Source organism: Bubalus bubalis, chromosome 8 (genome assembly GCF_019923935.1).
Source record: "Bubalus bubalis isolate 160015118507 breed Murrah chromosome 8, NDDB_SH_1, whole genome shotgun sequence".
Lineage (NCBI taxonomy): Eukaryota > Metazoa > Chordata > Mammalia > Artiodactyla > Bovidae > Bubalus > Bubalus bubalis.
This window is the reverse complement of record NC_059164.1, coordinates 64247773-64264689: the sequence shown is the minus strand read 5'-3', so window position 1 is coordinate 64264689 and position 16917 is coordinate 64247773. Positions and strand designations below refer to the sequence as shown.

Sequence of the window (16917 nt, the reverse complement as noted above, 5' to 3'; positions counted from 1 at the left end):
GTGATTGTAGCCATGAAATTAAAAGACCCTTACTCCTTGGAAGGAAAGTTATAACCAACCTGCTGCTGCTGCTGCTGCTAAGTTGCTTCAGTCGTGTCCGACTCTGTGCGACCCCATAGACAGCAGCCCACTAGGCTCCTCTGTCCCTGGGATTCTCCAGGCAAGAATACTGGAGTGGGTTGCCATTTCCTTCTCCAATGCATGAAAGTGAAAAGTGAAAGTGAAGTCGCTTAGTCGTGCCTGACTCTTAGCAACCCCATGGACTGCAGCCTACCAGGCTCCTCTGTCCATGAGATTTTCAAGGCAAGAGTACTGGAGTGGGTTGCCACTGCCTTCTCCGATAACCAACCTAGACAGCATATTAAAAAGCAGACACATTACTTTGCCAACAAAGGTCCATCTAGTCAAGGCTATGGTTTTTCCAGTGGTCATGTATGGATGTGAGAGTTGGACTGTGAAAAAAGCTGAGCACCAAAGAATTGATGCTTTTGAACTGTGGTGTTGGAGAAGACTCTTGAGAGTCCCTTGGACTGCAAGGAGATCCAACCAGTCTATCCTAAAGAAGAGGAGTCCTGGGTATTCATTGGAAGGACTGATACTGAAACTGAAACTCCAATATTTTGGCCACTTGATGTGAAGAGCTGACTCATTTGAAAAGACCCTGATGCTGGGAAAGATTGAAGGCAGGAGGAGAAGGGGATGACAGAGGATAAGATGGTTGGATGGCATCACCAACTCAGTGGACATGGTTTGGGTGGACTCCAGGAGTTGGTGCTAGACAGGGAGGTTTGGCGTGCTGCAGTTCACGGGGTCACAAAGAGTCGGACACGACTGAGCGACTGAAATGAACTGAATTATTCCCCAGCTAAGGCAAGACATTTATGAGTATTATAACTAATTCTCTAAATTATGAAGAATTCTAATCTGGCTATAGAGAATAGGCACTTTTACTGCTCTTTGTGAAGTGTAAAGATCAGGACTGTTCCCTCTAGACCTCTTGAATGGTTCGTTCCTGGTCTCAGGTAGTTTCCTCATTGAATGGGCCCATCAGTACTCTGATGAATGCTCTTCAGATTTCTACAGTTCTATCTCTCTACAGCTCTTTTCTCTCTGATACTTTATCCTGTTAATCATAGCCACTTTAGCCTCCCTGCATCCTCAGTCAACTCCTCAGCTCAAGGAGTCCCTCAGGTCTGCCTGGAAATCCACTAATTGCAGTAAGCTGAGGCAATTGTAGGGCTCACTTCATTTGATTCTTGTCTCTTAGACAGACTGTTTTCATTTCATGATGTCCAATATTTCTTAATGTCTTCATCTCTTGAAAACCATTCTTCCACATACATTGTCTTTATTAAAAAATGTTTCAAGTGGAAGGGTAAATCTAATTCTTGGTCATCCTCTTTGGAGAAGCAGATGTCAACTCTTCACAACTAACCAAAATTTCATGAACCAACATCTTTAAGCATTCTACTTCTCAGAACATTCAATAAAGGAAAAATTCTTGCTGTACTGCCCCACTGCGACTTAATAAATAACCCTGCAGGGCCTAATTATAGTGAATCATTTGAGAGACACAAACAGTGGCTGTCTCTTATATCTCTGTTAATGCAGTGGAGTAAAGTTAAGGGCAACTTCATATTTCTGGGCAACTATAAAAATTACAGCTATGCTGTTTCAAACATGACTAAAAACACATTGAAAATAATTCATTCACATAGTACCTTACAAGTCTTCCAAAGATCATGTAAAACTTTAGGCCCTGAGAGAATCTTGGCTTAGAAGCCTAGACCTTTTTATGTTAGTACATTTCTCCCTAAGAATAAACAAGATATTTGTCAAAGAGCATTCATTCTTTGAAGTCAGTTAGAAAAATTAGTGCTGCAGGGTATTAAACAGTACTTCAGCAGCCTGACAGAGATAATTTACAATTGCAATGTGTTCATTATGCCAGTATGTAATTTACCCCTTTCAGCACATGCTCCTTCCCTCTCTGTCTTCCACCGCTCACTGGAGTTTGGGAATAACCAACTGTGGTCTAGTTTCCACTGGGTTTCTTTCTGAACATATACAATATTGAAACTTCTAAACAGAGTGGGTTTGATCACACTGGGCACTGAACAGTGCTTGGACACTCCCTTTCAAAAATTAGAGCTGGTTCCCAGGGGTTGTACTAAGGGTAGGGGCATTAAAAATAGTTAAATCGACTCCCCTTGGTCATCGGATGTAGTAAGAGCCATTAAAAAGAAATGTTCAAAGTGTATCTGTTTGTCACTAGATTCTGAAAATCAATATATCTAACTGATATATTTTTAGGAAAACTAACATATATTGAGCATTTACCATATAGACAGCAATGTTCCAGTTGCTTTCCAACCCCTATGAAGAATCCTTATCATCATTCTTATAGATGATAACGACAGAAGCACAGTAAGATTATAATTCATCCAAGGTCATAGGACTACCACGATTGTTGGCACAGGAACCTAGTTCTTTCTGATCTAAATCCATGCTCTAAGCACAATGCAATGCTACATTTACTAACGCTTCTCTCAAACTACATTTCCAACATATTAAATGAGGTGTCTAAACTTTGAGGTATCACTCTAAATTAAATTTTATGTGATTATTCCTATGGTTCAAAATTATAATAAATTCTGAAGTCTATTATAACTCTGTACTAGTCGCTCAGTCATGTCTGACTCTTTTCGACCCCATGGACTGTAGCAAGCCAGGTTCCTCTGTCCATAGAACTCTCCAGGCAAGAATACTGGAGTGGATTGCCATTTCCTTCTCCAGGGGATCTCATAAGAGACTTGTCACATGCAGACTTTAAGACAAGTAGCTCTGTGCACCTGCTAGCAAGGATCTCAAAAGCTCATGTAGAAGCTTTAACTGGGTTTCAATCGTGTATTCAGTGTAGATGATCACAACACTGCCTTACTCTCTCAAGGCTGCCTCCTTGGAAAAGTTCCTTACTCAGAAAGAGTAGGCAGGTCGTGCATTCCAGGGACAAAGAGAGAGGAAGAGGCACCTCAAATTTCTCCATCCAGCCGGCACTTCATTTTTAAAATAATATTAACTGTCCAAAGTTAAGAAAACTGGTAAGTGGTAGAGGCGAGATTTAAACCAAAATACCTGGCTCCAGAACCCAGGAACTTAACCACTATGCTGTTAGATCTTCCAGTAAGAACTGAAAACACCCTAGTAGAGATGCAAAGTGTTTTAATTTTCTGTGTGTGCTTAGTTGCTCAGTCGTGTCTGACTCTTTGCGACCCCATGGACTGTAGCCCACCAGGCTCCTCTGTTCATGGGGATTCTCCAGGCAAGAATACTACAGTGAGTTGCCATGCCCTCCTTCAGAGGATCTTCCTAACCCAGGGATTGAACCCAGGTCTCCCACATTGCAGGCAGATTCTTTACCATCTGAGCCACCACAGAAGCCCTTAATTATCTATACTGTTTCTTTTTTGATCCCATTATATTGTGCTTATTACATAAAAATTTTTTCTAAAGTAGAGAGTTTTAATGACCAAAGGAGAAGGGGTACGTGAAGCTGAACAAATTCTTTTCTACTTCATGTCACCAAGAAATAACTTTACTCTTGATGAGATATTGGGCTAAGATAAGATAGCACAAGTAACTAAAGCACAATGGTCTAATTCCTGATGATATTAAAGCAATGGTAATTACTGATGTCATGTTAGACCATCAGTGAAATTAAAGCACACAGTTGTTCATGTCCAAACTTACAAGTATAGGGACACACCAGACCCTACTGGAATCAGTGAAGGTTAAAGTTATGGAAGGAAAAAATATAGACAACAGAAAATGTCCCTTCTTTATTTACTGCCTCCTGTTCATTGCCCTATGGGATCAAGAATCCCATTCATTAAATAATCAAGCTTTATACTTTTTTGTACAATAGAACAAAATATCTATTTCATTACTTCTCCCCATCAAAAAGACGTTTTAATTATTTAAAACATCTGGTGATAATTCAATTAAAAAGGACACAGGTAAAGGGGCCTAATGAAGGTAATAAAATTTAAACTATAATGCTCACATGAATACATCACAACAGTTATTTATAGTACAATACAAAAATGCAACAAGATTCAGGATTCCACATTAAAGATCTGGGAATTGATTTATTCTAGGCTTTTTATGCTGTAGGAATTCAGATGGGTCAGTCACTGGATACAGGCTGGAGGTGTATAGGCGCTGGGTTTATAACTAACACCATTCTCCTCTACTATACATATTCTGGCTTGTGTTACCTTGATTTGGTGTAATGATGTCTGGTACTTGAACAAACCTTACCCATAACAGAATCTGGCTAAGAGGCCATCATTAGGAATTCTATTTTATCTCCCTGTAATTCACATCTTAGTCACAATCAATCAAAGAGGGTATGTATTAAGCAAATATGGCAAAAAAAAAAATTGGACATGTGTGTTCCCCAGGTATTATGTGACAAGACACCTGGAGTGAATTATTTGAATGATCTTCAAGGAAAGAACTGATTTCATGCATATGGGTAAAGACAGCACATCACAATGGCTTAGAGATAAAAGCTTAAGGAGATTCTTTTCAACAGATGCATGAGGAGGAGTATCTAAAATTCTTACTCCTCAACCTGATTACCCTGCATTTGTTCTTCTTTGAGTAACTAAACTATTTAGCCTCCAATACAATGTCTGCAGGGAGGTATGGTTCAAAGAGTCTGTGTGCTGTGTGTGCTAAATCACTTCAGTCATGTCTAACTGTGCGACCCCATGGACTGCAATCCACCAGGCTCCTCTGTCCGTGGGAGTCTCCAGGCAAGAATACTGGAGTGGGTTGCCATGCCCTCCTCCAGGGGATCTTCCCAACCCAGGGACTGAACCCGCATCTCTTACCTCTAATCTGTATTGGCAGGTAGATTCTTTACCACTAGCTCCTGGGACCCTAACAAAAACTACTCCTTAAAATTTCCATTTTTAGTTTAATATCATGTATATGTATAACTAGTAATGAGCCCATGTTATAACTGAAACAGGAGGATTATATAAAAGGTGAGAATAGTTTTTTCAATCAAATGGTTCAAAGGGGTAATTTGGTAATATAAGTTGAACTTTCAGATTTTAGAAAGACTAGAATGCTATTTATGCAAAGCAAAAGCAGTGCTCATGAAGCCCATTACAATGTAGGTTCATTCTAGCTGGTTTGGGATTCTCATTCAAAACTTGCCTTTAAAACATATTCTTGCTGACCAAACTATTATTCTACAGCTACCCACATTCCAGTATGTGGTTCTCCTGACATACAGATAACACTGAACAGATTTCTGTTTTTGTTTTTCACAAAAGCAGTAACTCATTATAGGTTAAAAAAAACTGAAAACATGGCACATTTCCCATTTATATTGAATAATTCATTAAGACTTATATTCCATTCCATCCCATTCAACAATCCCAGAATCAACTTTTCAAAAAGTTTAAAATGAAAAATGGCAAGAGGGAAAAGAAAGAGTACAGAATGCATTTGTAATGGAGAAAGTATGGTGGAAGGGAAAAGATACAATAATAATTTATAAATTATTGAAAAAGGGATAATAGTATTCTTTAAATGTAGTGAACGTTTTCTTGGGGTATAAGACTATATTAACAACCACAATTTCAACTTTATGTGTAATTCTAACAAGCTTGCATTAAATTGCACATTTTATGGAAAAATATAATGGGAATTATGCTCTTACCATCTGTTTTCTTTGAATCATTTCCGACATTGGATTGATCCTTCTTGCCTGTCTTATTTTTACCATCTTTCAAGTCACCTGAAAGTAATAAACATGACAAACAGTATATGTATAAAGCCCGGGGGAAGTTATAAATGTCTTTAAACCTGTCAAGATAAAAAAAGAAAACAAAGTACTGCATAAATTTAGTCTTGAGGGCTTACATGTCTGAGTGTAAATATCAGGAAATTGGATTAGGTCCTGGAAGTTGGATTATGATCTGGAAATCAAGACTAAAAGTTCATGTTAAACAGGATTGTACTTAAGTCAATGATGTTTATTTTCCAAGGCAGGCAGTTAAGCTTTACTGTTAGGCTGTGGAGTGAGGAAAAACCTGGGTTACTCTAAGTTATATCAATTAATAGCTACTGTTTAACTTCTATGTGCTTTTCCTTAGCTGCACAACGGGGATAATAATGCCTACTTTATAGACATAATATAAGGACAAATGCATTTAAGGTATTGAATGTGCTATCTCGCACTTCACTCAATGATGGCTTTACAGCTCTAAAACAGAGCTGTAAAGTGGCACTTGAATTAATGAGTTTGTTGAAGTGTAATATATAAAAGTTAAAAAACACTATGCACACAAATGTAGAGTGAATGCATGCCAAAAATTTATTTAATTCATTTATGAGGGAACCAGGGAGATAATAAGGAAATGGCTATTTCTGGGTGTTTTAGAAATACATTAAAATAAGATTACTAGGTTAGAGACAAACCTGGTTATGTCCTACAGAGCAAAAAAACCTGTTAATTGTTGGGGTTATCATCCTTAACAGTCAAAATCTACAAGTTCTCACAGAAAGTCACAGTACCTAGGCTTGAGTCAAATAGTAAATGATGAAGCTAAACATAGTCATGTTCTTCTAAAGCAAGGAGTCAGCAAATCATGAGCCAGTCCACGAGCCAGTCTGGCCCGTTATCATTAATGGATGTAAAGTTTTATTGGAACCTAGCCACACCCATTCATTTACATATAGTCTGTAGTTGCTTTTAAGCTGCAGTGGTAGAGCTGAACAGTTACAACAGAGACACACAAAGCCAGGAATATTTACTATCTGGGCCTACACAGAAAACGTTTGCTGCCCAAGATAGTTAAATAATCCTTGGGCAGATTTGTTTGAAAATATGCCTTTCTAGCATTGAAAGGACATGGCAACATTTTTCTCAAACTCTCAAGTTTCAGATATTTTTCTTACAAAGCATACTGATGGCAGCTTTTTTTCTAGCCTGCATAAAACCAATAATAGGTTACTACTGAATTACTGGCATTATTTAAGCAAAAAGACCCTAATAGTTATTGCATCCAGGAAGAAGGGGAAATAGGACCCATGGTGGGAGGGCTACATTTACCCTTTCTACTTTCTTTGTGCCAGGCAGTATGCTAAATGCTTTGCATGCAGCATTTCACTCACTTTGTACAGCAATCCCATTATGAAGGTATTATTATTGAAAGTAGATAAATTCATCAAAGATTCATTCACTAAGTGATCAATATGCTGAATAATTAATAAGTCACCAAATGATTGAGGATGTCTTCCAAATTTGAATTTTGCCTTGAGTTCACTGCAAGTTCACACACTGGTCAGGCCAACTGTGTTGAGTTGCAATGGACTGCCAGCCTTCTAGTGTTTCACACTCTCCCAGGCCCCATCTCTCCCAAACTTTGCAGAAGTATCTCCCTCTGCAGCAAAACTGTTGCTATTGGCTACTTTAGATTTGGTTTAAACCATTGATCTGACAAATGACCAACTGACCATTTTGCTTAAATATTAAATAGACTAACGGAGAATGGATGTGAGACTCGTATAAACATCTCAATTTTATAGCTATGGAACTTGAAGCACAAGTAAAGTAATTGACCATAACATACACATATGGGTCTGATTTTAGAGGCCAAGTTCTCAGGTACTGTATTTTGCAACTTCCCTAAGAAGTTTAAGTTCTAGATTTCAGACTTCCATTTACTGTTGCCATTTCTAAATGCCTTTGGTCTACTGATTTATAAAGAAATGGTTATGTAAGGCTAATTCAAGATGAATTCAAGGATAATTCAAGATAATTATCTAAGGATAATTCAAGATAATTAGGTTGCAATACATTCTTAAGTAGTTTCGCAATACAAAATAAGTAGTTTTAATGGAATTTGACAAATTCTAAGCTTGGGGGAAGGGGAGCCAACTCTGGCCAGAGTGCAAGCAGGAGTCTCAGTGCAGTACGTGGTTACCACCACCACCAATGGCCAAAATAGATGGATTCCTTTGGCGACCCATGGAACAGTCCAAACACTGGCTTTTCCCTGTTTTAAGGATGCCAGAAATGAATTCAAGGATGATCTTGAGCCTTGTAGTCAAACCAATTCCCTGCAGAAAAATGCTCTTTCTTTCCTCAATGAACCTTCATACCCCTTAAGCACAATACTTTAAGCTTTCAGGGTTGCCCTGCATTGGAGCTTTATCCACAGTTGCAGCAAAGCCAGGAAGTCAGCAGGAGAGGTTTGGTGTGCTGGACGCTGGCCAGCAGCCCGTGGCAGGCTAGCCTGCCTTCTCCTCAGTCAGGGTTGGGGAGGCTGAGAGGGAAAGTGCCTTGATGGAGACCAAAGCTTAGGGGTTCCCACGATTGCTGATAGGGGCTCAAACCTCTAGAACCCCAATGAGCCAACGTCCTTCAGTTCCATCCTAAAAGTATCTTGGGCAGCCACAAAGAAGGGTGCCAGGAAAGTGACATATGTTTGTCTTATGATGTTCCTTGAATGGAATCCATTAGGAATTTCCCATGGGTTGAAAATGGACTAACGGCTGATATGAGCTGTTATTCAATAAACAGGGGGAAACAAAGCGCCTTTCTGTGCAGTTACAAATCATTTTAATTAGGCTGCTGCAACCCGGTCCCGAACCACCATCAGCCTTTCTTATTATTGCTCAAAATTGATTTATTTTCCCACCCTCATTTAATACTTAATTTTTAAGGGAAATGGCAGACCAGTGCTTACTTTGGAAGGTAAACACAGTTGTGAGTCAACCCAGCCTAGTTGAAAATTTGGACTCCTATTTATGCCTTTCAGGCTCTCCCCCTAATTATCTCCAAAATATTGATAAATTATTGTCACCTCTGCCCTCGCTGGGTATTAATTTATACCTGTCTCATAGAATGTATAACCTCCTTTGTGACCAGCATATTTGTATTCATTGGTTTTATTTCCTGACCATATCAGGGACCAAACCTGACCCCACTGCCTGGTTGTATATGGCCCACGACCTAAGAACAGTTTTTGTATTATTAAATGGTTGATAAAAAAGAGAAGGTTATTTAATGTTATGTGAGAATCTAAATTTTCATAAATAAAGTTTTATTGCAACACAGCCATTCTCATTTGTTTACATGTTATCTGTGGTTGCTTTTGTGCTAAAACAGGTCTCTGTTAAGCAGCTGCAACAGAGACCACATGGCAGCAATGCATAACATTTACTATCTGATCCTTTATAGAAAGAGTATGCCAACCCCTGGAAGAAGTAGATTATAAACATTTTGTGGACAAGAGTTGAGTCTCAATGTTCTTCTGATTTCCTGTTCTTCCCAACAGTGCTGAACCTCTCAAATGGGGTCATGCTGGCGAAAGAAGATAGAATTTGGATCCACATTATTCTGGAATTTGGCCTAAAATCTCTACTGAATGTTTCCTTGGGCTTAAGCAAGTGATTTAACCTCTGTGAGTCTTAGTTTCCTCATCTACAAAATGGAAATGAGCATGTCTACCTCATACAGTTGTTAGGATTTTTAAATGATTTAATGTGTATAAAATCCCACCTATAATGTCTGGCACATGTTATGCATTCCATAAGTGTTACTGACATAATAATAACTTTTTTTTTTAGTTAAGGAATAGGCATTTAAAATCCACATTTCTAATAGGAAAAACGTAGAGAAGAAATACATCTTGCCTTTCTCACAGCCCTTATGTACTCCTCCTTTGGGAAGGAGATGCTTATCTAAAAGGAAGAGTTGAATATGCATGGTTCAGTCCAGCCACCCACTGTCCAGCCCTCAACCCCCTTTGAGATGTGTTTTCCACAAGACACACGCCTTTTCTGTTACCACAGAAACAGCCTGCTCCGGTGGAGTGATGGGGCAAGAACTGAGCCCATCTGCTCTGCTGGTGTCTGGTGGGCTAAGCCTAGTGTAGGCCATATGTGAGAAGCCCGTGTTCAGCAGACCAACTCTAGGTTTTTCACTTCAGAGCTCCACTGGCAGTGGAGCTAAAATTCTGATTTTAAAATTAAAATTTTCGATTCTTGCATCTCTCAGTTGGTTCATTCCTTGGGAGGGGAAGAAAGGAGTATACTACATTGCTCTCTAGGGCTTTCCAGGTGGCCCAGATGGTAAAGAATCTGCCCGCAATGCAGGAGATCTAGGTTCAATTCCTGAGTCTGGAAGATGCCCTGGAGAAGGAAATGGCAACCCACTCCAGTGTTCTTGCCTGAAGAATCCCATGGACAGAGGAGACTGGCGAGCTGTAGTCCATGATGTCACAAAGAGTTGAACACAACTGAGCATGCACGCACTAAAACTTCATCAGTTCTATTATAAATTCTTATTAAATTGAATATATTTGCCAGACTATGATACTTGAATACAGAGTCAATTAGTTATGAGCAGGCTCCAGAACCTGGCTGCTAACAGGCTGGGCAAGTCAAACGATGGCCTCCCTTGCTTCCTGGGGTGCTCTTGGGGCTTACCTGAAGGAATTTATGCCAAGCTCTTGAGGCATGATATGAGCTATTAGCATTATTTTATGTATTAAAACATTGTTTTCTGATTCTACATGTTAATATGTCAGTTGCAAAAATACTTGGGGAATACGCTAAGCACTTTTGCCATACTTCTCATTTACCTGAGCGGCATAGTGCCACAGCTAGATCATTCAGAGGAGACCACCTGGATCTACCAGGTAGATGAGACAGTGAGTATATAAAGAGAGAATTTATTTACTAAAAATTTTTTTTAAAGTATGGTCTTTTTAATTTATTTTTTGGCCGAGCTGTGCAGCTTGCAGGCTTCCCAGGGGGCTCAGTGGTAAAGAATCCACCTGCCAATGCAGGAGATGCAGGAGACACAGGTTTAATCCCTGGGTCGGGAAAATCTCCTGGAGGAGGAAATGGCAAACCCACCCCAATATTCTTGCCTGAAAAATTCCCATGGACAGAGGAGCACTGTGGGCTACAGTGTATAGGGTCACAAAGAGTGGGACAGGACTAAACACAAGCACAGCTAACTCACAGTACGGCTTGTAGGATCTTAGTTCCCCAACCAGGGACCAAACCTGGACCCCCTGCAATAGAAGCACTGAGTCCTAACACTCCTAAACTGCCACAGAATTCCCAAGACAGAACTGAAAACAGCATCTGGTATATAATCAATAAATGCTAGTTGTTTTGTTATTGTTGTTGTTGCTATCATTATTATTGTTGGAAGCTCACAAGTGGCGCAGGCTGTGAGCAACTATTATTATGCACATTTTACAGAGACAGTGGAGGGTTAAGTAACCTGGCCAAGACCAGAAAAAGTGAGAGGCACAGCTGTGACTTGAACCCAGGTCTGTTGGACTGCCAAACAACCTCACCACAGGCTGGCACTTGTAAGCTCCAGTGACTCTGAACTTCCTGCTGTTCCCTTAAACAAGGTAACCAATTCCATGCCCCTGTGCCTTAGCTCATCTTATTCTCTATGGCTGAGAAGTCCCTGTGTTCCCCCAAATTTCTGCATTTAAAGTCCACATTAGACACCACCTCTTAAAGTTTTATTTGACATTTACTACATCTGGCAATCCCCAGATTGAACAGACCTTACACAGACATGAGTCCCGGCCCTCGCGGGGGAAGGTACATGCAGAAAGCTGCCTTTCCATTAATCCATTCTGACACTAAGCACTCAGAAATTGTACTGGGATTGCTAATACGAATTTCTCCTTTAGAAAGCAGGCATTTGCCAGAGTCTTCAGTACAGCTGGGCAGGGCCCAAAGGTATAAATCTCCCCAGAGACAATGGCCCAAGCAAACTTCTGGCTGCCTTTGATGGAATCCTGATGGGATCCACAGCTCAGAGAGATGCAATCAGCAGCAGCTGGAATGGCCAGGCTGTCCTGCTTTGTGAGCTGTCCTTGCAGGGGCAGTTCTTTGCCAGCGTCCATTCATCATATCATTAACACCCTGAAAAAAGCCTTTCACCAGCACGTTTCTACTCACCATTCTGCTGCTTTTCTCCTGATGACTTCTCAGTTTTGGAATTTTTCCCATGAGGGTTGTTGCTTTCATTTGTTCGTGTTCCGTTGACTTGATTCTTAGCTTCCCCAGATGTCTTTTTCTCAGCTTTACCAGATGCACTTTCTTCAGCTTGGCTTTTGGCTTCCATTTCCTTTTGCTTCTCCTCTGCGGCCAGGCGAGCCTTTTCTTCCGCTTCTTTCTTGGCTTTCTCCTCTGCATCCAGGGCAAGTCAGGAAAGGTGGAGAAAAGGTAAGAAGTCATGCCACTAGGAGAACTGTCTCTTTGAACAAAAACAAGAGTTTGCATTAGGAGTTAATGTACCAAAATGACCTAAGGTGTTTACCAAGTGTTTGGATTATAATTTTGATTAATTCAAGTCAGATTGGTACATATATTCAGGAAACCTATAAAATCAGTTCAATGGTGATGTCACTTCCCAAAACAGTACATTAGAAGAAGGGGCAGGGAGAAAGTAATAATAAGGATAATAATAATTAATAAACCAATACTGTAACTGGCATTATTAATATTACTATTATCATCAATAAGTTCTCCTGAATGCATCCTCAGTGTTAGGTATTACACTAAGTGCTTCTTAAGGATTACTTCCTCTCATTCTCAACCTTATATGGCATATACTATTATCATAACCCTATTTTTCAAAAGTGGAATCAAGGCTCAGAGACATTACAAAACTCTCCTACAGCCTCACTGAATGTAAAAATTGAAGCTTCATGTACATTTGCTTAGGATCTGGAGTTTAAACATAAAAAAACTGAGTACAAAACAAAAAGACTTGGAAAAAACCACCACTGAAATCATATAGTTTCAGGTTACTGTCTATGAATTTAAAAGTGAGAAAAGAGTAATGAAGCCTCACAGAAAAATATGGTCTCCAAACTGGTCTCCAAACCAGATGAGAGGTGGCCTTGAGTATGGCCAGGGATCCTGATCTGTGTCTTCCTCTTTAATGAGAGGATATCAGTCTTATTTACAATTTGGTTGACTGAAGGGTCTGGCTCTATGTTTAACCAAACACATAGGGTAACTGCCTATTATCAAGGACTCATGAAAAACTTGATACATTCATTCAATTAATATTTATTGAGCAACTACAGTGTCAAACACCATTTTAGGCACTGGGAATACAGTAGTGAGCAAGAAGACTTAAGGAGTAGAAAAGACAATAGTTAAACTAATGAATCACTAAGATAAATTTCAGGTGCTTTACAAAAAAAGGAAAGTGGAGTAATATGGTAGAAAACGATCAGCATACGTGAAGGACATAGAGTTACATAAGGAGGTGAAGAAGGAGATTTAACTAAATTTTGAATGATGAATTGTTGACCATGCAAAAATAAAGGGAAAAAGCATTCCAGGCAGAGGAAATAAAAAGTGTAAGGTCATAAGATTGGACCAAGGTTGGTATGTTCCAGGACAGTGAGTTGGCCAGTATGGTTAAATCAACTTAAAAGTGACAGGTCATGTGGTCAAGTGACGAAGGACATGTAAAGCTAGAGGCAATGAAATGAAGCTTGGTTGTAGGAAGTAACCTACAGAGACCAATAGAAGATGCCTAACAAAGACCAATTCTGCTTTAGGGTCTAGAAACTTCACTGTCCAGAATTCAAATCACTCAAAAGGTCTTTCACCTCCACTCTGAAAGACTAATTGCATTTTTTTTCTCTAAATGTGTTACAAACATCCCACACCTCATAACCAAGGGTCCTCTTTATTTCTCCTGGTTAGTCTTGGTCCTGAAAACATCTGGCTTTCATAGATGACAAGAGCGTTTTTAATCTAATGGGCACCAGAGTCATTATCCATGTGATTGTGTTTCACTTTGTTTCAACTGCTAAAGCACACAAAGCTCAGATTTGGTTTCAGATTCACATGTTCACAGGGCTTTATGGCATTATACTTCATGCATGTCTATGATCTCTGGCTTCATTTTACTCTTCTTGCCCTTAAATTTGCCTGGCTCAGATGTCCTCCTTAATACATTATGAAGTTTTCATTCATCCTTTCACTGATTCATCCATCCACCCCTTCACTCAACCAAACCAATGCACTGGCCTCATCTCAGACAAATTAAATCGGACTCTGGAGGAGAGTGGCAAGAACAGGATATTTTTAATGCTCTCCAGATGATCTAACACACAATCAGGATTGACAAGCATTGGTTTAAATTTTAAATGTTTGCAATTCACTGTTTCATGACATTCTACTTCCCAACAGGATGTATTTATAATTTACAAAGTAAAGATAAGAAGGGCTTCCCTGGTGGCTCAGTGGTAAAGTATGCATCTGCCAATGCAGGAGACACGAATTCAATCCCTGGTCTGGGAAAATCCCAAATGCCATGGAGCAGCTAAGTTTGTGCACCACAACTATTGAGGCTGCGCTCCTGAGCCTGGGAGCCGCAACTGCTGAGCCCACGTGCCACAACCAGTGAAGCCCACATGCCTAGAGCCTGTGCTCTGTAGCAAGAAAAGCGACCACAGTAAGTAGCCCATGCACCACAACTAGAGAGTAGCCTATGCAACAACGAAGACCCAGCACAGCCAAAAATAAATAAATAAATAAAATTATTTTTTAAAAGGTAAAGAAAACTTTACAAAATCACATAATTATGTGCATATATGGTAGATCTTCTGATTTCTACAGAAAGGTGCAACTAGAGAGTAAAAGAATACCCTTGCAGAAGAAGACAGGGAAATGGCATCCTCAGTAGGCTCAGGCCCCAAATGGCTCCTCTCATGTTCATCCAGACTTCATCTCATGCTTCTGTAGTATCCCAAGAACACAGGTCAAATGTCACCTCCATCACTGAACCCCCAGTGCTTGGTATAGTGTCTGTCACCTAGCAGATGCTCATGAAGTACTTGATTTCTACATGATATGTACACAATGGCTTTGATTCACCCTGTCTGCCTATGAACCTGACTTGATTCCATCATCAGCAATCCAGGTCAGTATAAAATACAGAAACTATACACACTCTGAAGTCCTATCCTGAAAGAATTAGTCATTTGATTGTAGCTGACTGTAGGTAAGAAAAAGAGGACTGTACTTACTGTTCAGAGAGGGAAAGTGGGGCAAGGGGGAAGATAATTCGTTTATACTCAGGCATCAGGTAAAATAATGTATAATCCCCTCACAGAATCCCTCTGAATCTGTGGCAAACTTTAAACATTCAGAATATCCCCAAGTTAAAAGTAATTTTGATAAAAGCTGAAGGTATTAAATTCTGGTTTGCTACAAGAGCACAACATATTATCTGAGCAATAAAAATTCATTTGACAACTCAGTCAGACCAATTTTATATGGAAAATCTAGCAAAAAAAAAAAAAAAAACTGGGGGTGGTACATTTCAGAAACAAGTCGGTTTGGGCTTAACTACAGCTGACAATAGGCAATTAATGTTTAACTTAATGAATGGTAGCATAGGAAATAGATGGGGAAACAGTGGAAACACTGTTAGACTTTATTTTTGGGGCTCCAAAATCACTGCAGATGGTGACTGCAGCCATGAAATTAAAAGATGCTTACTCCTTGGAAGAAAAGTTATGACCAACCTAGACAGCATATTGAAAAGCAGAGACATTACTTTGCCAACAAAGGTTCATCTAGTCAAGGCTATGGTTTTTCCAGTGGTCATGTATGGATATGAGAGTTGGACCATGAAGAAGGCTGAGCGCTGAAGAATTGATGCTTTTGAACCATAGTGTTGGAGAAGACTTGCGAGTCCCTTGGACTGCAAGGAGATCCAACCAGTCCATTCTAAAGGAGATCAGCCCTGGGATTTCTTTGGAAGGAATGATGCTAAAGCTGAAACTCCAGTACTTTGGCCACTGCATGAGAAGAGTTGACTCACTGGAAAAGACTCTGATGTTGGGAGGGATTGGGGGTGGGAAGAAAAGGGGACGACAGAGGATGAGATGGCTGGATGGCATCACTGACTCAATGGATGTGAGTTTGATTGAACTCCAGGAGATGGTGATGGACAGGGAAGCCTGGCGTGCTGCGATTCATGGGGTCGCAGAGTTGGACAGGACTCAGTGACTGAACTGAACTGAACTGAGCTTTTATGACATCATAATCAGATGTGATGCGATTCCTTTCCTTGCAGCAACTGTGTTTCAGTGGATTGTTCTGAAATGGTATACAACCTTACTCTACTCCCATCTCTCCCTCACATCTCTGAAATATCTGACATCAGCCATCAGCATTAAGTTCTACTACTCCAAATAAGTAGACAAAAGCAAGTAAACACATATATAAGAAAAGAAAAAGTAAACTACAGGAGATACATCTGTTCCACTGTAATCTGATCCCCTTATATTTTCAGGGTGAAGTATCAATGACATTAAATCTTTCCTACTATGAGATAAAGCAGGTGATAGAACAATTAATTTGTATCTGATTACAGGTTCCAGAGATGACATATATGTAAAGAATGAACTTTTGGGGTTTTAGATTTAACATCCTAGGCTTCTAGACTAGTAGAAAGCAAATGCTATAGTTCAATCTCATTTCCTTCTGCTTTTCAGTTCACACTATGTATGGTGATGTGATCATTATGAGAATGGCCCAAAACAAGGAGCTTAAGAGTTACGGCAGCACAGATCCCTCATGATCCATAAATTATTAATGCATTCCTCCTGAGAGCTAATTCTATCCCACATTGAATGTCTGTGCAGTCTTGGAGAAATACATTGATTTCTTCATTTTACTTGCTTTTCTAAATTATGATACTATAGGCTCTTGCTTAAAAGTGGTATTGGGCTAATTATCTCTTAATATAATTCTCTAAAATGCCTACCTAAACTACCTACAGAGAAAGAAAGAAAGAAAAGGAGAGAAACTAACTTAAAA

General features: G+C 39.7%; 1 protein-coding gene across 7 annotated transcripts in view; it reads right to left on the bottom strand.

Annotated features, from left to right (window-relative positions):
- PDE1C (phosphodiesterase 1C) overlaps positions 1 to 16917 on the bottom strand; it is a 539497-nt gene that overhangs the window by 56319 nt on the left and 466261 nt on the right. For all 7 annotated transcript variants that reach the window (XM_025291219.3, XM_025291215.3, XM_044946685.2 and 4 more), the window contains 2 exons: positions 12022 to 12252; positions 5738 to 5815 (listed from right to left, as the gene is read on the bottom strand). In XM_025291219.3, coding sequence (XP_025147004.1) covers positions 5738 to 5815; positions 12022 to 12252 — 309 coding nt within the window. The remainder of the gene's footprint in view (positions 1 to 5737; positions 5816 to 12021; positions 12253 to 16917) is intronic.